The sequence below is a fragment of the Microtus ochrogaster genome, linkage group LG2, assembly GCF_000317375.1.
Source record: "Microtus ochrogaster isolate Prairie Vole_2 linkage group LG2, MicOch1.0, whole genome shotgun sequence".
Lineage (NCBI taxonomy): Eukaryota > Metazoa > Chordata > Mammalia > Rodentia > Cricetidae > Microtus > Microtus ochrogaster.
In genome coordinates, this window is record NC_022028.1 from 36403643 (window position 1) to 36429213 (window position 25571).

General features: G+C 38.9%; 2 protein-coding genes across 2 annotated transcripts in view; one reads left to right on the plus strand and one right to left on the minus strand.

The window, feature by feature from the left end:
- Positions 1–25571, plus strand: part of Ctnna3 (catenin alpha 3) — a 1290503-nt gene that overhangs the window by 334926 nt on the left and 930006 nt on the right. The gene's annotated exons all lie outside the window — the stretch shown is intronic.
- Lrrtm3 (leucine rich repeat transmembrane neuronal 3) overlaps positions 11181–25571 on the minus strand; it is a 176061-nt gene continuing 161670 nt past the window's right edge. The window contains exon 3 of the mRNA XM_013351191.2: positions 11181–13832. Within this exon, the coding sequence (XP_013206645.1) occupies positions 13623–13832 (210 nt within the window). The 3' untranslated portion in view covers positions 11181–13622. The remainder of the gene's footprint in view (positions 13833–25571) is intronic.

Genomic DNA, 25571 nt, shown 5'->3' on the forward strand with positions numbered 1-25571 from the left:
TTTTACCTCAGCAGTTCATAGTTAAATCGCAAACCAAGAATGAATTATGACTAGGATACTGGAAGACTAGGCATGGTGCTAGGAAGAAAAAGTGTGGATTTGGATAGATACAAGCTGGAGTGGTTCTGAAAGGAGTCAGGGGAGGGGAAACCTTACACAGCATATGGTATGAAAAATGTATTTTCAATAAAAGAGAGAAGAGAAATGTTTTGATAATGGCTGAAGATGCTTGTTTCTTGTTTGCTTGTGCATTTTGCTTCTTCCAGAATAATTCATACTGCTTATTGTAAAAGAGGCAATAAGCAAGATCAGCCAATTAGAATTAGGAAGAAGAAAAACTGTGAAACGTGAAATGTAAGAAAGCAGGACATTCCGCAGGAAGTGGAAGCTAATTCTGCCTTGGTGTTGCTGAGTGCAGCCCAGCTCTAGATTCCCAAATCAAAATTATCAAGATAGGTCATTGCTCTGTTCCTCAGTGGGAGTAAAACATAACTACTTATCAGCAGGGTTTTAACTTCTTAGATGTAGCTCTGAAGTGCAGTTCTTACAAACTGTCTTAAAGGTAATGTTCTGAGAAAGGGATGGCAAGTTTTGCAAATGGTAGTTTCTATTAAATAGAAGCAGCCCTACTCCCTGAGCAAGTCCAGACAGGGTCCAGAGGGTTATGTAGCAGGGATTAAAAATGAAAATTTCAAGAGTAATGTTATTCTCTGCTCTCTAATTTAAAATATTATTTTGTCAATAAAATAAAGCAAGAGATATATGTCTTATTTCTTCCTCATCTGTTTCCCATCTTATGTTTTTGAGGCAGGGTCTCTCCCTGGATCTGTAGCTCAAAAATTTCTAGGTTGACTGCCTAATGAGGCTAATGGATCCTCTTGTGTTCATGGATCCCTCAGCTCTGGGATTGTAGATGTGAACCATGTGGGTGCTGGAGATTTGAACTCATGTCTCTAGTGGCTGTGTGACAGGCAATTTTCCAACAGAATCACCTCCCAGCCTTCCTTACCCTGATACTCTGAGAGCAAGCTAGCCTCCATCATCTTTCCTATCTGGGCCCATTTATTTCCTTTGCAGGAGGGAAACAATGTGAACTTACTAAGTTCATGCTGAGAAGTGTCATTTTGTAGTGATTGTACACATATCATGCACATGTATTCTCCATCGACTTAGGAGTCATACCTCAGCTTCTTAATTTTAGGATATGGGCAAATTCTATTGATGTTTGGAAAGATAAAAAATGAAAGGAAAAATGAGACAAGGTAGCCAAATCTTGACCTTGTGGGTTTATGGGAAAATGGTTTTAGGTTGGGTATGAAATAAGACAATCACAACATATCTATACTATAATGAGATGAAGAGGAATGAAGGTGTGTTATCATGATTATCAGTTTTAGTAAATCATTTGTTCATCATTTCTATCGAGAGAACAAACCGGCATCAGCATCTATTTGACGTTCAGTTAAATATGGTTCAGTTAATGGCTTCTCACACCTCATTACCAGCACTGTGTTTTAGGGGGTAAAAATACAGAAATGATTGAAATGCCATGCTGGGCTGACGTGTGCACAACTCATCACTAACCAGGACTCTTACTTCTAAGTAATTTCTCTTCTATAATGAAATGGCTTAAATGCGACATGCCTCTGAATCTGCCTTTGGTAAGAAACCGACCATTTGGGAATTTTATAATCGCTGACAAGTGAAGAGTGTGGATACCTTCTTTTTTATTAAAAAAAAATTATAGTGGAATTTCTGTGTAGACTGGTGTGTTGTTTGGGGCACCATGAGTCTGTAGAGAAGTAGGAACATCCATTCCAGCAATCATATGAACCTACTTGTACAGTAACCACATATAATACACTTCCATGGGCAGATCTGACAAAATCTCATAATACTGAAAAGATTTGGAAAGAAATTCTCACCCATGCTTAACTGGATCCTTACTGAAGGTCACAAATGCAGGCATATAAAACCTGGTCTTTGATTGTCCTCAAGGGATCATAGAAGTCCTAGCATGGAGCCTCAGGGTAAGAGCTGCTTTTATAGAAAGCATCAAAGGGTCTTCATCAAAGAGAACCTTTGTTCCAGGTTGGAATTTTCTCGAGCTTTGACATAGTCTATTTGCTAAAAATAAAGACTTACTTTGTATTCTAGATTTGGTTGTATAATCTTATTTTTTAGTTCACTGTCACATTATTTGCACTCTTGGTAAGCTAATAAAACGTTATTATAATACTGGGATATTCATATTGGGAGATGAATGCAGCCATCCCTCTCCAGTCTTGCTCTCTTCATTATTTTGCAATGTGTGCATGTTGTATGTGATGTTTAACTAAATGGAGAAAGGGAAAACATGACAAGAACACGTGCACGTGGAGGAGGAATGAAGTATGCAGAATTGTGGGTTGTTTCCCTTTTTCTTTTTAAGGACCCTGGTATTTTGTTCTTACTTTTCTACAAGGGTCACCTACAGCCTACCCTGATGGCGAGGCCAAAATTCAAGGTCTACTCCTCCAGTGTTCAGAGGATTAGTAATTATTTGGACTAACCCTTCTTTGAGTCATTCACGTGGACAGGACTCTCCCATCTAGTTGCCTCCTTTCCTTCATTTCTTTGCAATTTTTGTTTCATCCAACGTTTTAAAGGCAGGGTTTTCATAGAAATTTTATAGCAGGCTTTATATACTATGAGAAATGCATCAAAAATAAAGTGATATATCCCATATCCTTATGATCATTAGTTTTAAACCCTTTCATTTTGCGTTTGTTTTAACTAAAAAAAAAAAATCCTCACAGGTCACTGGAAAGTGGGAGAGGTGGGCACAAACCAGAAAAGGAATAGTAGAGAAGTTCTTAGATGGGCGATTCTGATAGTCCATGAGCCTGGGATTTCTGACTGGCAGATGGAGATCAGTTTTGCTTTTGAGACATGATCTTCCTTTGTAGCCTAGGCATCCCCAAACTTGGTGTTTTCCAGCATTAGCCTCTCAAATCCTGGGATAACATGTGTGTACCATGCCCAGCTAGACAGACTTATTCAGCATCTGTCAGTCTTTCTAGATTCTGTCCATTGCCAATTATTTGTCATCACCACTCCATCCTGCTCCTTTTTGCTCCATCCAGAAGTAGAAATATCAGTATTTAATATTCATCCTAACAGCTCCCCCAAATGAAATGGAAAGCACATTTTCCTTATAAACTAGAGTTTCCCCGGTTTTTTTGTTGTCTCTTAAACTGGAATTCAGAAGATCAGTAGTGACACTTCAAAAACTAAAGGCTATTGTGATGTAATTTATAGTCACACATTAGAGACCAGGCATATGTGCCACCTATAAACAATTAACAGGGCCTGGATAGAGGGCTCAGTGGTAGAGTGCCTGCTGCTCTTCCAGAGGACCTGAGTTTGGTGCCCAGCACTCACGTTGGGTGGCTCACAACCACTTGTAACTCCACCTCTTGGGGATCCAATACCCTTTTCTGGCCCTTCTGGTCATGGACATACATGCCATGCAGGCTGTTGAGACTTGGGAGGCTGTACTACCAGTTTCAAGCCAGCCTGAACTATTGGCAACATCCTTTCCCCAAAAAAGTTACAAAGAACTAAAGTAAGTGCTTAGGCATCTCCCCCCCCCCCCCCAGTTGATTATATCTATTTGAACAGACCTTTAAAACAACAGCTTAACTGATAACTGTCCATAAATAAGGCAGAAACAGCCCTATATATTTTCAAACACTAGCATGTTTTTAAAAGTTTTATTCTAAGTAAACTCGAGTTCTGGTACTATCTGGTCTCTGTCAGCTAAATGATGCTGATCTTGACTTTAGTTATGTTTTCGTTAAGTTTCTTTATTAGTTAGAGTGTAACTATCCAAAGGACTTGGTTTATGGAATAAAACTTCTGGTTAGTATTCACCCATACTTACCTGAGGAATGAAATGTCTGAAGCGCAAAAGAAAAATCAATCACTCTGCAGACTGTGTTTTCCCATGACACACAACAGCAACCTGTTTTCACTGGACGAGGATTTTGGATGGTTAGTTTCTGAGAAGTTGTTTCACTTATTTCACACAATTATATCAAACAAATGTGCTTACCTGAATTAGCCATCAGGATGGGTTACTAATACTTTATCGACACCCTCTAAAAACATTTATCCCCACAGAGAATTATCAGCTTCACTTGTTCCCTCCAAAGGAAGAGCATACTGGTGGAATGGGAACATACACAGAGCAGAATGGAGGGAAAATTTCGTGCCTGTCTAGAAAAAAGCCGGGCGGTGGTGGCGCATGCCTTTAATCCCAGCACTTGGGAGGCAGAGGCAGGCGGATCTCTGTGAGTTCGAGACCAGCCTGGTCTACAGAGCTAGTTCCAGGACAGGCTCCAAAGCCACAGAGAAACCCTGTCTCGAAAAACCAAAATAAATAAATAAATAAATAAATAAATAAAATAAAAAAAAGTCGAAAGATTTGTTGTGACCATGTAAAATTTGACCTTGATATTTTAGGCAAATGGGACAAAAATCAAACCAAAACTAGTGGAATAACAAGATGTTCTTGACTGAAAATGCATTTTTTGTTTTATTGTTTATTACCCTCTTGTCTTATATCGCCAGTATACGTGTCTTAAACTTTATGTCCGTCCCCATTTCTGCCCTCATGGATCACCAACAACTCTACTAACGTGGAACTTTTATTCTCCTGTCCTTGCTGTTTGTCCCTGCAGGTATTAAAGTCAGCACTTCGGTTTTGCTCCTGCTCCAGTCCCCTCCCCCTAATGCTGGAAGCAGGGCATTGCCACGTTTTACTGTGTGTCTCTCAGGGACTCTCACAGCCCACTAGACACGTCTTACATGTGCTAGCAATTATATTGAGAAGACTTCCCTGATTCAATATGTAGACTTTTGAATCCAAGAGCGATGCTCATGGAGGCAGGCACCACCAGGTAGGCAGTTAGCAGGGGTGGTTTTGCCAATATATCCATCACTTGCTTTCAAATCCGTGCTCCCAGATTTTTCCAGCTTCATGTTCTCTAATATTTTTGGTTCATCATTTTTCTTAGTTTCTTAAGGTGAAGATATTACTTTATAAAGTTCTTGTTAATTCTATTAGCCATAAAAATCAGAACAAAAGGAATTAATAAATATGAAGCACTTAGAAGAGTAACCATTCTGTAGTGTTTCTTTGAGCTGATCACGTTGTCGTCTGTTTTTACATGCTTCGTTTCAAGTCTTGCTTTCAAGGAACACATAGACATTCCTTTTGGTGGTAATTATTGAGTATGATCAATGGTCTGAAGTCTGGCCTCTGAAAGAAAGGTATTGACAATAAAATTATATTTCCGTAATTCCAGTATTTATATTCTTAGTTGTAGAAAGCATGACTTTAGTGCATCTGAAAATGATTTGATGTGGGAGTCTACTCTGTGTGCTGTGATTACCATTAATGAATAAAGAAACTGTTTTGGGCCTATAGTAGGCAGGGAAAACTAGGCTGAATGCTGGGAGGAAGAAGGGTGGAGTCAGAGAGATGCTATGGAGCCACTACCAGAGTCAGACATGCCGAAACTTTGCCTGTAAGCCACTGCCAGGTGGTGATACACAGATTAATAGAAATGGGATAAAGATGTAGCCAATAAGAAGCTAGAGCTAATGAGCCAAGCAGTGATTTAATTAATACAGTTTGTATGTGATCATTTTGTGGCTGGGCAGCAGGGAACGACCAAGCAGCCTGTACTACAATGATTAAGTTTAAAAAGTTAAAGAGTTATAAAGAAGTGACCCCAGACTACCTCTCTGTTTTGTAAGGAAGACGGTATTATCCTTTCAGATATGCTTCTAATTCTTAGTGGCAGTACCATAGTGCTGTATCAAGTTAACTTTTTAAATCCCAGACCTGGAGTTCAGAGGCAAGGAAAGACTAAAAGCAACCTCAGCCCCATAGAGTGATGGCATATACAAGGGCTGGTTGTGAAAAGCCAAATGGAAATTTTAATGTTGGTTCAGAAAACTTGCCTTAATGTTTGATAAAGAGTGAATTGCTAGAGGCGTAAAGGATGTTTTAATAGTTCTGATATGAAGTGCCTCCTGTCCCCTGAGAGCCCATGGAGAACGGTTATTTTTTAGGCAGCAGTGCTATTTTGGGAGATGAATGTGACTTTGGTAGATAGGGACCTAGATGAAGATTATGGGTCATGGACAGCATGTCCTTGGAGGCCATATTTTGCCCTGAATATCTTGTTCTATGTCTCTATCTTTCAAAGCCCCTCCCACATGCTTCTGATGCTGTAAGTTAGGCTTCCCCATAGAACCAGAGTCCATGGTCTCGAGGACAATGGACTGAACTCTGACACTGTCAGTCAAAAGAAATCCAGCTCCCCCCCCCTTTAAATTGATATCTCAGGTATTTTGGTTAAGCTATTAAAAGCTAGATAACTGTAAATGAGCACTTCCTGTCCTGACCTCCAGGTCCCAGATGACTGACTCAGAGGCTTAATATAAACTGTAAATGCTTGGCCAATAACCCACGCTTATTACTAACTAGGTCTTACATTTTAAGTTAACCCATATCCCTTATCTATGCCCCGCCACATGGCAGTACCTTTATTAGCATGGCCTATCCATCTCCTTCTCCCTCTTTATCTGGCTGATGACTCTTGACTCTGCCCTCCTTCTTCCCATCATCCTTTGTTTGGCTTTCCTGCCTAACTTCCTGCCCACCTATTGGCCTCCCAGCTGTTTACTAGCCAATGAGAGTAAGATATATTCATAGTATAGAAAGGACTGCTTCACAAAAGATTACACTGTCTAATACACAGGTATTAATATTTTTTAAATCAAATTCAAAGATTAAAAGAATGCAGAGAGAGCTGTTGTTGTTTTCTTACCCCCCTCATATAGCCTATGTGTGGAGATGTTCAAAAGCATAGATACAGTCATTCTCTGTCTCCTTAGCGTCCATGTTTTGGGAATAGCATTTAATGGAAACTGCTGTTTTAACCCTTATGGGGTCTATTTGCAGTGATTGCTTGCATTTCATCCAACCCAAATCCCAGTGCCCCCACTCACCTCTCACCTTGTTCCCTACCTGCCCTCTTCCTTGTCTTTCACATCTTCAATCCCGATGCCAGGAACATCCTTGCTGTCCACAATCGGAATCATTCTAGTTATTTTGGATGAAATTTCTGAACTGCAGCAGTGGAACCAGAGTGAACAGATATCATGAAGGGTTTTCTTTCTGAAGCATTCTTTGGTTTAAACTTATAGCCTGGTCCTGCCAGTCACATCATGGCCCATAGGTAGGAGTGACAGTCTCTTACTGTACAGACACGACGATTATGCTGCATGTTCAGGTAGTGTTTTATGTAAAATACTAATGTCAGTTTCTGGAGACAATACCTGCTATGTCATACACATTCATAAATCATGATGCCAAGCTCCTGAGAAGTAAAGTTTTTCCAGATAAGAAGAAATTTCTTTTAATATCTTTTATCATTTAAAAGGTGTCTATTTCTTCCCTAACAAGTCTCTTCTTTAACCAATTCAAATGTGAAGGGTCCAAAGCAGTCATCAGTTTCTACTGTGGTTCTTCATCTCAGCGGAGACTTGACCAGCATGTAGGGAATGTGGAACGGGATCTCCCGAAGCAAATTCTTGCCCCTCTCCACCTCCATCTTTTAAACTCTTATATTGCTACCCAATAAAAGTAACTAACAAGTAAAGTAGCTCACAGGTTCAAAATTTGCCTGTTGAGAGACTTACAGGAGCCAAATCTTCAGACAACAGTTTGTGGGAAGGGACCCGAGGAGCTTCTCTATAGGTATCCTTTGCTGTATATTCCTCTAGTCAAGACATATGTTTAGCCAGGCTTGGAAAACTAGGCTCACACTGCTACAATAAAACATAGGGTGAATACTTTCCTATTAGAATTAAAAACAACATAACGACGTGGAAAAAGGTAAAACCATTTGGGCAATGTTTTTGTAGACTCAGTGCCTTGGCATATAATATTCAAGCATTGCATTAACAAAGCATTTGATTTGTTGGCCGTTATCTCAGAGATCATGACTCAGTAAGCCTAGACATTCAGAGCCATCATAACCTCTTGCTTACTTTGAAGAGATTGGCAAAAGCTCAAACAAACAGATATAGAACTCTTAACGTTGTTTTCTGGCTTCATACAATTTTTCACATTAATCCAGATTAAAATCAGTAAGTGGAACTGACTGTAAGGGATCCCTGTGCAGACCGACTTAGAAGCGGGACACAACTCTTCATTATATCTGATCAGATCCTAAGATGGCACCGTACGACATTTCCTGTGTCGTGATACAGGAGTTGAATCATGATTACACATACACATGGGGTCAGTTTCCTATAGATAAGTTAGCGGATAGGGTTTCAGAGTAGAAAACAAAAGGGTTTACTGCAAGGATCCCTTATTGCAGGGTCTCCTGTGCATTTAAAATGTAATTTGATTTATACATATACAAAAATCTTATTTATCTTTGTAGGAAGACAGATATGTGAAACCAAATCTATAAATGTTTAAAGGGAGAAGAGGAAGGAATTCTAGAGTTCGGTAAGTTGAGAACTGGTGCTCTCAGTGTCCTTATAGAATGACAGGCAACTGTAGACCTTATAAAATGTGAACTTAACTCTGATTTAAAAAATTAAATATAGATGCTTTTTGACCTCATAGTAGAATCTAATGCAATTCCCAGATCACATTAAAAATAACCTATCAGCCTTCTGGTGTTTGTTTGCTATTAAATTTTCCAAATGTTTTCTCCCACTATATTTTTCAAGCCAAAGCATGGTTGCTGGTGGCTAGCCTACTTCACCCTTGTGATGATATCACAGTCTTTAAGGCATCAAATTCTGGATCATTTGTTATTGGCGTCCCAACTTAGGCGTAGTGTGGTGAGTTCATATGGTAATGGGTGAAGTTGGAACCTTTAACAGTTACCACAGTTTATCTGAATTCTCACTGCAAAGCAAACCTATCAGGAACTTAAGCCTGTTCTGATTGTTTGTATCAATATGAGCAGTTCCTCCAGGCTATGATATGGACTGTGGCAATAACTCAATCGGTAAAGCATCAGACGTACAAGTCTGAGCACCCACGTAAGAGGGCTAGGTGTGACGGTGGGGATGCAGAGCTGAGCAGATCCCTGGGGGTTTGGTGGCTAACCAATCCAGTGTCCTTGGCTTCTCCTGGGTCCTAGGGACTGACTTTGTCCCTAAACCCAGATGGACAGCTGCTGAAGAATAGCATCCAAGGTTGATCTCTGGCTTCCATGTGCGCGTGTGTGCACACACATACAAGCACACACACTCACACGCCCCCTACACGAGCACACATCTGCAATGTTACTAGATTTACTCTGAGAACTGCTTGACACCTGCCAGGCTCCCTGCGTCCCCCCTGTCATGTGCCGCTTGCCCAAACATCTGACTTTCCTCCTTCCAGCTTACTAACAGCTCCTACCAGCTCTCTGTTTTCATACTTTCTGTTCTTAGTTTTGGCATTTCGTTTGAGAGATGGTATCTGTCCTCCAGTCAGGAATACTTAAAACCAAGTGTATTTTTATTCCCCTAAACAGTTTATTTTAGAAAATAACTCTGCAAATAAATTTACAGTTTCCAAGCAGTTTGTGTAAGCAGACAGATCTAAGTTCAAACTGGGTTATGTTTGTCTTGAGTGTTAAATTTGGCTTATGTTGCCTTCTAAAATATAATTTGTATTAAAAGTCTTGCTGGTTTTATGAGATTTCTAGGACATTCAGGAGGGGACAGAGATGGAGACGATAAACCCCCAAATATTCACAGACTGTCATATCTTTTAGTATATGTGTCTATTTAAATAACTGATGTTTTATCTTTATTATGAGAGTTCTTTTAAAAAAAAATCATGACTTAAAAAAATCTCCCCAAAACACAAAATGAAAGAGAAAATGTCTTCCTTGTTAACTCTGAGTCAAACACGTACTCAGTTGAAAGTACTATCAGCTCTGCATTATGGATTTTTTTGCAACCACTAAGCGATCTCACTGTGGGCTGGTTTCTCTTTTCACACCTCCTGTTTTCCCTCTGCACTCTGGGGTCTTCTTGTCTCACATCTAGGCCTTGGCGTGCTGATCTACACATTCACAAATAACCTTGTATATTAAGAAACGTGTGGCTTGCGGTGCTTCTGAACAAAGGACCATCACGAGCAAGCCTAGATCCTCCCTCCCCGGGCTCACATGGTGTACAGACGTCTGAGATGAATTAGAACTTACTAAATGACATGTCTAATTTCTTTTGTCTGTTATCTCTGGGAGTTCTCTGGCTCTGGCCAGAGAGAGGGAGTTTTTCGCATAATGGAAAAAACAACCTCTGGGCGCTGAGAGCTCTCAGCTCTGTGTCCTTAGATGCGTCTCAACTTCTGGGGCACGAGTGTATCTTCACAGGATTCTTTAGGATGGCAGAATGAGACAAGTCACAAGATTTGGAAACCTTAGAACCCTGTCCGGCTTTACCGTATGTTTCAGCTGCTGCTGCTGTGGTAACTGTGATGGGTCAGACTCTAGTTTTCAACCCAACAACCAGACAAACAGCTTTTTCTAGTTGTTTAGATAGGTGAGCAGCAGCCGTGGAGGGCGCACAGGGGTCAGGCAGGTGGTTAGAGAGAGACATGGGCAAAGAGTAACTCTGACAAAGAGAAGTTACACATACAAGTTTTTGATACCAATTAGAAATTTTCATATGTGTGATAAAGATTCAATTCTATTATTCTACCTCCTGTTCCAGCAGAATTTAACACCAGCTACCTCCACCCCTGACAAGGCAGAACAACACAAAAATGACATAACCTGATTTTTTTTTCTTGTTTAAAGACCTTTTGGGCATAATGCCAAATGTTAAATATCTCCGCAGTCTTCGTTTGCTGGCTTCTTACTGTAGCTGAAGGCATGGGGTGCTCCCAGCTACCGTTCCAAGATGATTGCTCCCATTGGTAGTTCACCAGAGAGGAAGTGAAAAGCTTTAGTAACATCTGATAGAGGGAGCAAAAGTGTACTTATAGGAGTGTTTTCTGGTAGGTCGACCTAGCTCCAATTGAGGGCCCCACACATGTGTATATGGGCAGCAAAAGCTGGACTCAGAACATTGTGTGTGTGTGTGTGTGTGTGTGTGTGTGTGTGTGTGTGTGTGTGTTTGTGTGTAAGGGCTTTGGGGATGCAGGCAAGGATAGATCTAGGAGAGCTGGGGATGTGTTGGGGGTGAATATGATCAAAATACACTGTATGCACAGATGAGATTCTCAAAGAATTTGCAAAAATGATATATTAAAATGTTTAAAGAAAGTGCTTTGCATCAGGAAATGAAGGGTATACATTTGTAAGGCTCCTTTGGAGTCTTAAGGTTCTTTTTTTTTTTCTTTTTTAAATTATTTGTCAACTTGTGAAGCATCTGGGAAAAGTTTGAAGGTGCTTAGTTTTACAAATTAATGCTTTTTTTTGGATCCTTGGGAGAATGACTTCTAATGAAAAAGTTGCAAATAACATTTTGGTTTATATAATAAAATTCCATTTGATTCCAGACTCACAAAGAATAGATTTGTAACCCAGTTTAAATTTTGTTCAGAGCGAAATCTCAGTGTAAGGGATCAAGAACAATCAGAATAATACATTGCAAAGAAACAAGAAACTGGAAAACAATTAAGATTCAAATTAGACTTAAATAACAAAAATATTGAATAGTAAATAACTTATGCAAAATATGTTACAAAATCTGGGATGCTAAATATTTGACACATTTGTAGTTACATTAAAATTGATGCTTCTATTATTTTGCTTACCCCCTCTTTTTTCCAGCAGATAATTGTTTTATAATTTTGAAATTCTTTCTTCCTAGTGTTGTTTTTAAATTTGCTGTGATCAGTCTGTGTGAAACTGTGTGCATACAGAAAGTGTTTCTTAAGAGGAGGTAAAAAATTAAGTTTGACAACGTTTTTCGTTTCCTGTTTTTCTCTATCATTTTTGATTGGTTTGACCGCTGTTAGACTGACGGTTTTGTCCTTTACTTCTGATGTCATGAATATTGTTAAACCATGAAAAACAATGCTTCTCTTCACATAACCGTGATTGACACTTGCAGTTTTATATCCAAACATTCAAAACTATGTGATTATCATGGACAAACTAATATTTCCAACAATAACCTGTCAGGTAGACTAGAGATACAAGTTGTCATTTCAGCTGTGGAAAATTCAGGTTTTCTTAATTTGATTTTAATTTAAAACGCAATCATGTAACCAATATGTGATTTAGATTGATGTCTAACATTACTTGCTAATTGTTTTGGATAATTTGTAGCCAAATCCCCAAATGAACAGCATGAACAAGGGAACTGTAGACTGTTGCAGTCTATTCTGTAGTGAGTTTTCTCCACTAAGCACTTCTATACTGAAAGAACTAGATTTTTAATGTTCTTTCTTGGGTGTGGTACACAATAAGAAAAATTCTGTATTTTTCCTTTGAGATATTCCCCAAATATAGTTTTACCTTCTAAATGAAAACTTGCCTTAAGAACCAGGCACGGTTTGAAATGACTTGTGGTTATTTTTAGATAAAACCACTTTGGGTTAATTAAGAGAAAAAAATTGCTACTGTACAATTATACCGTGTCATCCCACCTTGGTCTGACAAGAAGGAGATATAACGGAAGTTTTCTTTGTCACTGTAGCTGCCCCTTTGAAGTGTATCAAAGTCTGTTGCTGTGGTTACGACCTTTGTTTCTAGTGATGTTTGGTCCATGCTTTCCCCTACCCTTAACAATGGCTACTCAAAAGAATGAAATAATGAGTCATTCATTCGGAAATACTTTGTTAAAATATCCCTCTTTATCATTACATTTCACTGCTTAGAAACTAGGCTGTAATTCAAGGCAACAGTTAAGTCTTAGAACTGTTAAAAAAATCTGATTTTTTTTTCATTTATAAGAAAGACCTGTCTATGTAATTGAAGAACCTCTTACACGTCTGAACAATTAAAACCTTTTTTGGTTAATGTATTATTTCTGGAACAAGAAGATAAAATTCTATGCAGTAAGCGTGATAATGATAAAAATCGTGCATTGTTCGCACAGCACAGGTTTCTGGGCACAAACGCAGTAACAAAACAGCCCCTACAAAACCGAGTAACTCTCAAGAACACAAGAAATAATGTTTGTTAATTTAAAATTTTAGAAACGGAAAGGTGTAAAGTAAAGCATAATTAAATTATGGTACTGTACATACCAGTTGTTCCTAGAATTGAAATTTTATAATATGAAAAAATACATTAGCGCTGTACAATTTTTACACATAGGTAGGATGAGTTTTGGAAAAAAATTGTTTTTTTTTTTCAGGGCCATTCTCTGTCAAAGTCAAAAAAATACTGCACAACTTAGCTAGTTACAAAGTATAGACTTGAAACAATTCATGTCTTCATTTATTTCATGAACCAATCTTGGAATTTTGTTTATTTGAACAGGGAACTTTTTGTTTTGCTTTGATTTTGAGAGTTGCAATGAACAAAATTTCCTCTCTCTGTGGTTGAGGTTACAGTTTGGTAGCAAGTCTGGGCGACCGCTTGGCTCGGTCAAGCCAGCTGTGGTTTATGGTCACTGATGCGGCCAGCTGATGTGATTGTGCTCAAGTCCAGCTCAGTCTCTAGGTGGCTTTCCATCGTGTCTTCCTGTGCGTTCGTTTCAAAGGACTTATGGGAGAGAAGTTCATGATGGACCCCACAGTAACTTATTGTGGGCTGGTCGTATGCCAGAAAGGTGGACACATTCATTGATAAAGGTATCTGGGGAAAAAAATGACATGAGAAAAGTCAGTTATCAAAAGACAGGCAAGCGTCCAGGGCAAGACTTGGAGACTGTGAAGTGTGGATCTGCCTATCCTTTGTGCTTGTTTCTGTGGCTCAGCGGTCCCCACAGTGTCCTGCTCCTGTCCCCATTTTCACAGCAATGAATTTCTCAGGCTTGAAGGCCTGAGAGCTGCTTGAGTCTTAAGTAGAACCAGCAGGTAAACAGTAGCTTCCATGGTTCTAAAATAGATAAAATTTTTCTTCATCGTAAAGCCAAGAAAATGGTTTTCTCTTAACTAGCCTGAAATATTGTCAAACTAAGTAAAGTATTATTTGGTTACTTATGCAATTAGGGTTCAGTAGAAAAGTGATCCCATATCTTCGCTATGAATCAGCACCACAACCACCCTGACTTCTTCACCCACCTGTCCCATTGTCCTGCAGCTTTCTGATGTAGTGGATTCTGATTTCTTACCAGTTTCCCGGTGATGAGGGTGCAGTTACTTCTCACACCTTGCTTTGAAGAGTGTTTTAGAAGAGAACCGTCAAGTCCTCCTTGGCTATGTTTATTCATAATCCCTTAATTCTATTTCATTAAGATTGGTCCTTGAAATGTTCAGCTCTATGGTTTGTCTTCCTATCTAAAAGAGCACGAGAACAACCGTAACAAAAGAGACAGATAACTCCTGTAAAGGTCTACCCAGCTACAAAGCGTGAAGCTACTTGGAAGGGCTAGGGGTCCAGCTGGGGAAAGGGCTTCTCTACTAACCAAAGGCAGCAAAAGCTAAAGAGTGAGGCCAACAGACGCACCTACAGTGATTGTGGACAGAAGGGACACAGGTTAGAGACTACAGCAGTCTCAGGTACAGTCAGATTCCTAAGTCTAGAGGACATTTCTGCTTATATTCTTGGTGAGACAAAAAGTTTCAGAAGCACTGAGGAACTTTTAGCTTCGATCTTACTTTGTCTGCTGTGGTACAGACACTGTTTAAGGGTCCTCCAAAGCTTAAGGCGATGACAGTTACACTGTGACGTACTGAGATGGTAGGAACAACCTGACTCATGATTAGAGCTGGGCTTTCCGGGAACTGAGTAGAGTTAGTCAGTCATTAGAGTACGCTTCCGGATGTTGAGTCCTGTGGCTTTATATAGGGAGAGACAGAGATGCAGCAGAGGGAGCCTTAAAGGGACACACACAGTCCCTGACTCTTACATTTGAAGGTCTGTACTTGACCAGCAAGAAGGCTATTGGCACATGAAGCCTTGAGACTTTTTACCTCTGGAACCCTTAGTCCGGATTCAACACCTTTATTTGTAACTCAATCATCTCCCAGTGTTGTGTTACTGGCTCGGAAAACAGACCGCTATAATTGCTTATTCACGTTGCTGAATTTCTTTGAATGAAAACTTGTAGCATTCTTGTTTGGCAGATGGATAAAAATGTCTGTGCGTACGTGTCGCACTAAATGCTGCTCTGGCCTCAGCTGAGTTAGAGCACGAAGCCACGTGAGCTAGAATGCCGAGTCTTTATTACCTGCTTCTTTACTTTCTGCCTTCTCCTTTCTGAGATGACAACTGCCTCCATCTCTTCTTTCTCCAGCCCTGACCTCTCAACTCACATTTCTCTCTCCTTTCATAAAAAGTGCTATTTCCTTATTTCCTCTTTCAGTACAAATATTCTTTTCTTTGAGATCATTTATGCTGAGTATTTCAATGTGTCAAATGTCTAGGTCTCAGTCCCTGGAGATAGAAGTGTGATCTAGTTCACCCAGTGAAACTCCTGTGCAGTCTTTCCTAGCTTTATGGAATTCTGAAATTTGGAACATGAAATTATATGGCACGTGAATGAAACGCAAACAGAAATGGCCTTTGGAAGGCCACACAGAAGATGCATAGCAGTAAAATAGGATACTCGTATCTAAAGGCTTCTCTCTGTTATAGATGAGTTAGCTCTGATAACTAAAATGCTATCTTGCAAAAATAATTGTGCAGCAAGAATATATTTAAGCTATCAGAGAGAAAAGCTTAGAATCATTATTAGGTACATAGATTCACATGAACTTCTGGGAAATGAGGACTGGGTGACGAGCTGCGGTCACAGTCTGCAGGACTGCAGTTGTTATTCACCATAGAAATGCATCCTGTGCTGTTGACGGGAAACCTCCTGGTTCACATGGAGTTAAGTCCACTGTGAAGAATCTGGGAGGCCCATGGGTAAATTCTGGCACACAATACGCCATCATATACGTATAATCTGTTTTTATGCACACACACATTTTCCTGCTGCATGTAGTATCTAGAGGCTACTGGTCTCTAGAAGGCAAAATCTTACTTTGAATCATAGCAATTAGGTGGCTAACTCTGATTACATATTTAAAAATCCTACGTTTTTCTTATTGTTGAGTATTTATTATTTGATAAATCTTATACGTGGATAATGTTTCAATGTCAGGACATGTTTGCATTTAACATTTCCGAATTTGGGAGAGTTCTTAAAAGATGTTTATATTTTTCCTCTACAACCAAAAGTAGATCTTAAGGTTAATGAAATCTTATTATCACAAGAAAGACATAGAAAGATTATAGCAGGGAGGAAAATCTTATAGCTTACCACCTGGCAATATGTCACAGATATTTTTTTCAGGTTGACTTAAATGGTTTTGAAAATAGAAGAGTTAGTATTGGGTATACATACATATATATATATATGTGTGTGTGTGTGTGTGTGTGTATGTGTGTGTGTGTTTATACATATATATGCATTAAATAAGTATATATTTACATGCATTTGTATAGATTTGTATAGATGTAGATATGCACAATATATACTTATATACATATATTCATGATCTAGTAGCTAAAACTAGTGCTTCAAAATCATTTAAATGAAAGTCTGACAAATAAATTGTAAAGATACCTTGGGTTAGATAACTGTAACATATTTGTGTTGCCAATGTAGGGTATATACACATATCTACAGATGTATATAAATGTATATTAATATAATATTAATATACATATGTATATGTATTTAGTAACAAAGTTTTTCAACTTGAGTTCAAGTAAACTTTTCCTGAATTATGAAAAATTTTCCCTGGCCTTTTTATTGGCAAGGTAAGATCATTTTTTTTTAAATTATATCAGTGTGTTAAATTTGTTTCTAAATTTCTTATTCATAAACATTTCATACATATATGAATAACATGTGTCTTCTCTATTGACTGATCAGATAGGCAAAGATACCTTGAGCCCTGTTCATATGTGAGGCACCCAATGTTATTGAACAGGTGAAGTGATTCAGGAACTTAGTAAAGTCACTGATTTTCTTTTTAGTTTTACAAATTGCATTAACTTTCAAGTCTTCAGATACTTACTGTAATTTTTAATTAAAGCATATTTTCTTTTTTTATACGAGTGTGGTGTGTATCCATGGGTATGGGTGTATGAATATTTATGTAATTTTGCATGTGCGGAGGTATGTATTGTGTGAAAGTGCATGCGGAGTCCCAAAGTTGCCATCAAGAACCCTCTTTGGTTGCTCTTCTTTCTTATTCATTGAGTCAGGATCTCTCAATCAAACCCAGAGCTTGCTGATGAAGCCTTGCTCTGGGGATCCTCTGTGTCTACCTTCAGAGGCTGGAAACTATGCCCACCCAACACTTAATGTGGATTTGGGGGATTCAAAGTACCCTAACTCTTGAGACATTTCCCTAGATATTTACTTTAACTGTGATTGCCAACCTGTAGCAATGTTTTTTCCTTATCACTTATAATATGAAAATTATTTTTTCTGATTCCCCATGAAAAGTACTACACATATTTTTGATGGATTTCCTTCTTCATACCAACATCATAAGATGCACTGAATACTTCATTGATGTGTGATACTAGATCCTTAAATGAATCAAAGAGGGAAAGCCAGATGCAAACAGTATAACATGCTCACACTTCAAGTAACAATACCAGACTCAATACTTCCATATGTAGTACCATGTATATTGGGTTTTTACCAGAAAGAGTGTTTGTCTTTACCTTCTCATGATGAGTCAGTTGCCTGTGAACACAGCAGATCGGAGTAGAAGGGAGCCTGCTTCTTTTGTTTAAATGATCTAAAATACCAGCATGTAAAACTGCATCGACTTTTGATGTCAGGTAGAACGCTGGATGCAGAGGTTTAGGCAACTACTGGGGCTCCAGCCATCTGTTCTGACTTTGTATTCCATCAGTGGGACGGATTCTTGTACTGCAGTGTGGCTGATGGTTGAGTGGTGATGGAGAAACCACCAGCTGGCATTAAACAAACATATACTGGGAGGGTCAGAAGCAATGTATACCAACTCCATCTGCTACTAAGTACAGCCGGAAGGCATCTGCAGTTCCTTCACAGGCTTGTCAAGTGTGACCTTTTCCTTTTCTGTTTTCAGATTGACCTGTGTGCCCCCCACCTCACCTTCCCTCTTCTTCTTTCCTCCCTTTCTCCTTCCTCTCTATCTCTTATTTTCTGTCCTTCACTCCCTCTCCTTTTCCGTCTGGGTCTTCTGATATGCCCCCCCCCCCGGAGGGGGCTTCAGGTATTCAGTAGTGAAGTGCTGGTAAGTAAGAAAATAAACAGAATTTCCCTGGTTCCCAAGTAGCTAGTGGAAATGGTTCTAGGAAGGGCTTTAACTCCAGACTTTCCACAGAATCCTCTCTAAAACATTGAGATTCTTCCTGCCCCGTCTTTGAGAGAACAGGTTCTTTCACTATGTTTTTACCGATAAGACTCTCAATTATGATTACTTCAAGTTTCCTTTAATCCCTTAGGTCACTGTTTTCTAAGTGAGGTGGTTATTATTGGGATATAATTCGTGGAGACTCGGGTATATGAAAACTTGCTTTCATAAAGAACCCGAATTAAGGAATCATGAAGTGCTATTCTAACAAAGAGCTCTGTTTAGTTACTTAGGCGATTTCCCTTAGGGAAAAAAAATACTTTAATTCCAATAAGTTAGTGTTATTTTGACATCAGTGCTATTTGCCTTAGAAGTGGTTTTTCCAGTAATTATGTTAACATCAATAATATATGCTGTTTACATAAAAGATTTATAGTCAAAGCTACCAGTAATTAGTGCTCTTCCCCCAGTCACATCTAATATTTAATCCTATATCTATAAAAGAAAATCACAACTCTTAAAGTTTCTGAGTTGCGATGAAGAACTCATTGTGACTTTATGTTCTGTGTGAGTTCTGCTTAAGAAGGTATGCTCATATAGATATGCACATGCGTTCATCAAGTTCTAATTAGAAGCATTCCTGCAACGTTCTATGTGATCACAAGTGTTGTTTTGGGCCCCCAATATATGAAAAACAGGACGTGGCAGTTCATCACGCAGAAAAGAATTAAAAGCCTCTTTTCCTCTGTGCAGACTGAACGGTGAGAACTGCTTTCCTGTTAAGGGCATCTAAGCGGAGTTTTTAGAAAATATAAATATTCTAGTCTAATCATGTTGGAGCAGAATTCCCACACTATTAGCGTAGTTCATAAGGGAAACTCTTCGGGTTTTCTATGGGCACAAACTCTTTGCCCGGGACCCTTCCCCTCCAGGTCATTGTAGCTATGGCCCTTGAGAGCTTTGGCCACTACTGTCTGTGTACGGTGAAGGTGGCAGACACTTCATGAAGGGTCCTCCGAGATATTCCCTTTCTCACTCTGCGGTCCCACTATCTCAATTTTAGGTTGGAATTCAGAGGCCGAAAGTCTTACTTTTGTTTGTTCACCTACAAATCTAAATGTCATAGATTTTTTTAAAAATTGGTTTTATCTCTTACTATTTTAAGACAAAAAGACAGGCTTTGTAGTGGCTCCCTTTTCTTTCTCCCCATTTTCCTTCTCTTTTCCCCATCCCCTCCATTGTCCCTCTCTCCCTCTCTCCCTTCCTCCCTCCCTCCCTCCCCTCCCTCCCTCATCCACAGTCTTTATTCCAGGCTGATTTTGAACCCCTGATCCTTCCACCTCAACCTCTCAATTGCTAAGATTCCAGGAAAGCACCTACTACATCTGACTGATACATGTCTCTAAATTTGTCTCCTCTAGTGACACTCAAATCTTTAACTGCAGATATAGCTTCCCTCCAGGGGCCCCGGTTTCTACCAGGAGTATTATGTCAACACACTTTCCCCATCCAGCTCAATTCCCATTCCTCATTCCAGATGTCCCCTGGCTTTCCACTTCTTTTAGACAAAGTTGTTGGGAACTGTGAACCCTCAGACCCTGAATTTTCTATGACAGAAATACATTTAAACATTTAAACATGAATACAATTAAACATTTAAAATCCATTTCTACAGCTAACTAAATATAAGCAACGTATAATCAGCAAATGTTTTCTTTTACAGCGTTTTCTTCCAAGGGAAACCTATTAGAAACATTTTTCTTTATTTGGGGACAGATGTAGAATTTGAAATATATATTATCCTGGGAAATTAACTTCCTTAAGTATACTATTTTATAGAAAGATAGCAACGCGTGCATGTGTATCATGATACTCCCTGTAAAGTTCTTAAGGAGGCTGTAGCTTAAAATTTACACATGTTGATAATGCTACTGACCACTTTGACACCTGTGCTTTCGTTACATTTAGCTGATTCTCTTGGTTAGGTCCCAGGCCTTGCTATGGTATCTGCAACATTGTTTGCAAATTCCTCAGCAGTGGTTGCTCCACGTTGCTCCACACCTATAAAGCATGGTCTTTGTGGACAGGTTAGAAGTTTTGTTTATAGTTAAAATAGATTGATCCCTCTGTGACTTATCTGAATAGTATTAAAACTTGACTTCCCATCGGTTCACTTCGTAGCTTCACAAAGTGTTTCACTAATCATTATTTTGGTTTCTAAATGTTGAGGAAGCTGATAAAATCTCAGTGCTGTAGGAGGAAAGTTCTGTGAGCCGGTATCACACTGCAGCTTGGGTTTCCAGCTGAATGTCAGTGTGCTGGATATTTCTCTATATTTAATTTCTTTTGAGTGCTGCAGTAGTTTCTTCTTTGATAACAGCCATAGGCATTTGCTCCAATTCTTTTTTTTTTATTTTTTAATTGATTTTTATTGACCTCTACATTTTTCTCTGCTCCCTTTCCTGCCTCTCCCCTCCTCATCAACCCTCCCCCAAGGTCCCCATGCTCCCAATTTAATCAGGAGATATTGTCTTTTTCTACTTCCTATATAGATTAGATCTAAATATGTCTCTTTTAGGGTTCTCATTGTTATCTAAATTCTCTGGGATTGTGATTTGTGGGCTGGTTTTCTTTGCTTTATGTTTAAAAAACACTTATGAGTGAGTGCATGTGATAATTGTCTTTATGTGTCTGGGTTACCTCATTCAAAATGATATTTTCTAGCTCTATCCATATGCCTGCAAAATTCAAGATGTTATTTTTTCTGCTGTGTAGTACTCCATTGTTTAAATATACCACATTTTTCTTATCCATTCTTTGGTGGAGGGGAATTTATGTTGTTTTCAGGCTCTGGCTATGACAAACAAAGCTGCTAAGAACATAGCTGAGCACATGTCCTTGTGGTACAATTGAGCATCCTTTGGATATATACCCAAAAGTGGTATTACTGGGTTTTAAGGAAGATTGTTTCCTAATTTTCTGAGAAATCGCCACACTGACATCCAAAGTGACTGTATCAGCTTGCATTCCCACCAGCAATGCAGAAGTGGTTCTTTTGGCAACTACCAGGGCACTTGAACACAATCTTTACCATGATTCATTGAACATTTAGTATGTGCCAGATTATCATGTTTTGTGCTGATCTTAGGTTATCGATTTTAAGTCCTACAAAGCTGTTGGCATTTCAAAACAAATATAATCATCCCCATTTTACAGTTGAGAGAACTAAGACTTAGATTAAATCATTAGCCGGGAACTGTTCTCCTGGCGAGTTGCCTAAGTGATTACCTGACTATTTAATGGCTACATTTCACCGTCTACTTAACATGCTCTATCTTGCTCAGCCTTACAGGCTAGAGAGCTGATCATAGTATGACCAACACTATTTACCAGGACTTCCATACAGCCTTCTTATCTGCAGTGGTGTGAGCACTGGGGCCTCCTATGCTACCCCAAAGTTTTGTGATATTGTTTCACACTCAGGGTCCTCAGAAGAAAAAAGAGAATTTATCATGGGTTCTTGTGAGGAGAGAGAGCTTTAACAAAGCTGTCCTGTGCTTCAGGCTAGAAGGGGCAGTATTGATGTTGGAGAAGCTTTAGAATTGAGATGGAACTCTCCAAAAGACTCCTGTGTTCATGTATGTTAAGATTGCTTAGGGAAGCTGGGGAGGACTTCAAAGTTAAAATTCTGTGTTGAGATGGGGTTCAGTACATGTTCTACCAATTGTGTTTTTAGTATCTCCAGACTTCTGCTCCTAATTACATTTGAGCACTAATGTTTGTGTCTTTGCACTTGTGTGCATGCACATAACTGCTTGTGTAAATAAAGGTCAGAGGTCAACTATATATTTTGTTTTTTGGGTGCCACACATCTCATTTTTGAAACAGCATCTCACTGACCTGGGAATTACCAAACAGGCTGGGCCGGTTGGCTAAGGAGCCCCAGGAATCTGCCGTCTCTGCATCTCTAGTTCTAGGATTTTAAGAGTTCTCCTATGCCTGACTTTTAAAATGTGTATTAGGTAGGTTTATCTGTGCTCAGAGGACAGACGCTTTGTCAACTGAGCTATTCCCTAGTGCCTTTCTCTTAGCAACGCACACACACACACACACACACACACACAGACAGGGACACACACACATACAGGGACACACACACATGATACAATCAAAATGTGGTTTGTGTTGTTTTATATTAAACAGTGCCATCATTTTGATTGTTTTCCACAAGGAAATCCTTTCTAGGTAGGTGTTGTGGGTCATCAGGACAGGAAATGAAGAGCAAATAGGAAGAAGGCAATTTCTGTTTTCTAGTGAAAGTGTAGGCCAGGGGCAGGCAGAGGGCAGAGAATAAAGAAAAGCAATGGCTAGGGTGTGATGGACAATCACGATACATATGTGGTTAAGGATTACAATGCATACATTGTGCTCTCATTGGCTTCTACTAACAGCGTCATTCATTCTTTAATGGTGGCAAATGGAAGGGCCACCCTTTTCTGTTGGAGACTAATGTTATTTTCTGGATTTATTGGTGAGTCAATATTGCCGAGAAGTGATTGGCTATTTACTTTTATAGACTTTTCAATAGAGATCATATATTTGACTTTGAAAGGGATTTATTTGAAGAGACATCTTCCTTCTGGAACACTTAGGCATTCTAATAGTTAATTGGTATTCATAGAACTACTGCTGACTCATTAATTTTAATTATCTTGATTCTACCAGTAAATTATTTTAAAAACATTTTCAAAGGGTGCTTAATTAGGAGTCTGAATTATGTTCTCTGTCTTTAAGCTTTAAGTAGATCTAACTTTAAAAATCTTGTGAGTGTTTTATAATTCCTAGTTATAATCTGGCCCTTAGTACTCAATTTTGATATTTTTTTAACTGCTACCTTATTGCCTAAAGTTTCAATTGCTATTTTGTGATTACAAGGAGGGAGTAATAGAGTTTCCCAGTGTTTGGAATTTGAGGATAACATGAAGGGAAAACACTGTTTTTAGGAGCAATAAGGATTCAAATGGCTTTGTGTGTGAAATGCTGCATTACGGTAAACTCCTGCAGAGTGCAGTCATGAGACAACAAAATAAATTAAGAATTCCATTAGGAAGGTCATAGTTCTCCTTACAGCAAAACATGTCTAGAGCACACACGCACACACAATTCCCAGATTTAGTAGCTCTGTGAGGATCTACTTATTTGTTCTCCATTCTGCTCTCATTGTGTCTAAGTAATGGGAAGAGACCTATGAACAGAGGGGCTCTTTATCTGTGAAATAAAAAAACAAAACCTAACTGAAATATGTAAGTGACATGGCCACATGGGAAAATATTTTGTATCTTAAAAATATTATTTCATTTCAGTTTTGCAGCATGGGATGAATAGGAATTAGCTATGTGTGTTCTTTCATCAATAATGCTAGCATCTACAAAACAAACCAGAAATATTCAGCCATTTATTCATTCCAAGGAAGGTTTGCTTAATGTCTTCTTGGAGTTGTGGTTGTTTTTGTTGTAGACATAGAAAGGTGCCAAGGTTTGGTCCTCATGGATTATGCATAGACCTGTGCCTTCTGGACGCATGATTAGCCCAGGACAAGAGACAGGGCTCTGCTAAGAAGCACACTCCCTCCCCTTCACTCATCCACCTTTTATTTTTGTTTCCAGTCATCTTCCTCTGAATTATTAAGGTATTTATTTTCAGATATACTTCATGGTAGGCTTTTCTATATTTTTTTAATCAGTTGTTTTGAACATGCTCATATGCAGTCCAGGCTGACCTCAAAATCACCATATATCCAAGAATGCCCTTGAGCTCCCAATTCTCTAGGTCCGGTTTCTGACTGCTACTAGAACCGTGTATCAGTTGTACGTGGTGTTGGGGATGGAACCCAGGACTTCCTGTCTGTTAGGCAAGCACTTTTACCAACTGAACTACACACCCAATCCAGCAGATATACTTTTATAATTCTGTCCTCTTCCATCTTTATTTGTACGTGCTCTATTTCACGTTAGATCATAACTTTCTTGAGTTTGCGTATTATTAGTTCTCTGTTGTTTTTGAATTCCTGGTAGTTGGTTTTATTTTGATAAGAATTATCATTATATAACACAATCAGAGCCGGAGTTGCTGGGTTACTGCAGTGTGGGCCGGCAAAGCTAAGGAAACGATAGTTGTGAAGTTTGCCGAGAGTCACATGGAAAGCCCACCCAGGCTCCTCTGCGCTGTCTCTGTGTGGGCTGTCTCCATTGCTGCCTCTTGATTTCTCCCTCTCCGGCTTGTTGGCATCACTCTTGGGGATGTGCCCTGTCACATCTGTCTGCATTTAACACGACAGCTTCTCTTTCCTTGCCTCTGGTTTGCAGCAGTTATGATTCTCACAGCATCAAATGGCTGTGGCAGAGGCAGCCGCACAGACAGCCCAGCTCCATCGTCGCTGGCACAACGGCAGCCAGCCGAAGAGGAAAATTAGGACATGCCAGCCACTACAACATTCTGTTTTTAACACACAAGAGCATTGCATGAAAAGAATTGTATCTCTGTTTCATTACTGATTTTTAAAGGTGTTTGTTTTTAACATTAGTACATGTGCATACTATATAGAGCAAACCACATGATTCTTGTTTTTTCCCTGTTTTATATTGTTCTGCATGATCCTGTGAACTTAGTGAAAATAGGTTGAATGAAAGAAGTAGAAGAATAAGAAGGTATTTAATACAAACTGTGAAGAAATGAACAAATTCCTGTATTACTGGGCTTTATGGAAACTTTAAGACTAAGGCAATATATGAAAACCTAATTATGAAAATATTGAATATAATATAGCCTCGGGTTAGAGTTAGTGGTTGAAATGAATTATCAGCAATCTACACTATTGTTGAGTAACAATGCCTTGTAATGCTTGGATTCCTCTTTAAAATTTTAATTATTTTTAAATTTTTATTCATAATTAATGTTGTAAAAGTGGCTTTGTCTTAGAATTAATTTAATATTTATTTAATTATGAAAATTTCGAATTGAATATTTGAAGTATGAAACCTTAAAATGAATATTAAAATGCAATATTTATTCTTGTGATTTTCTT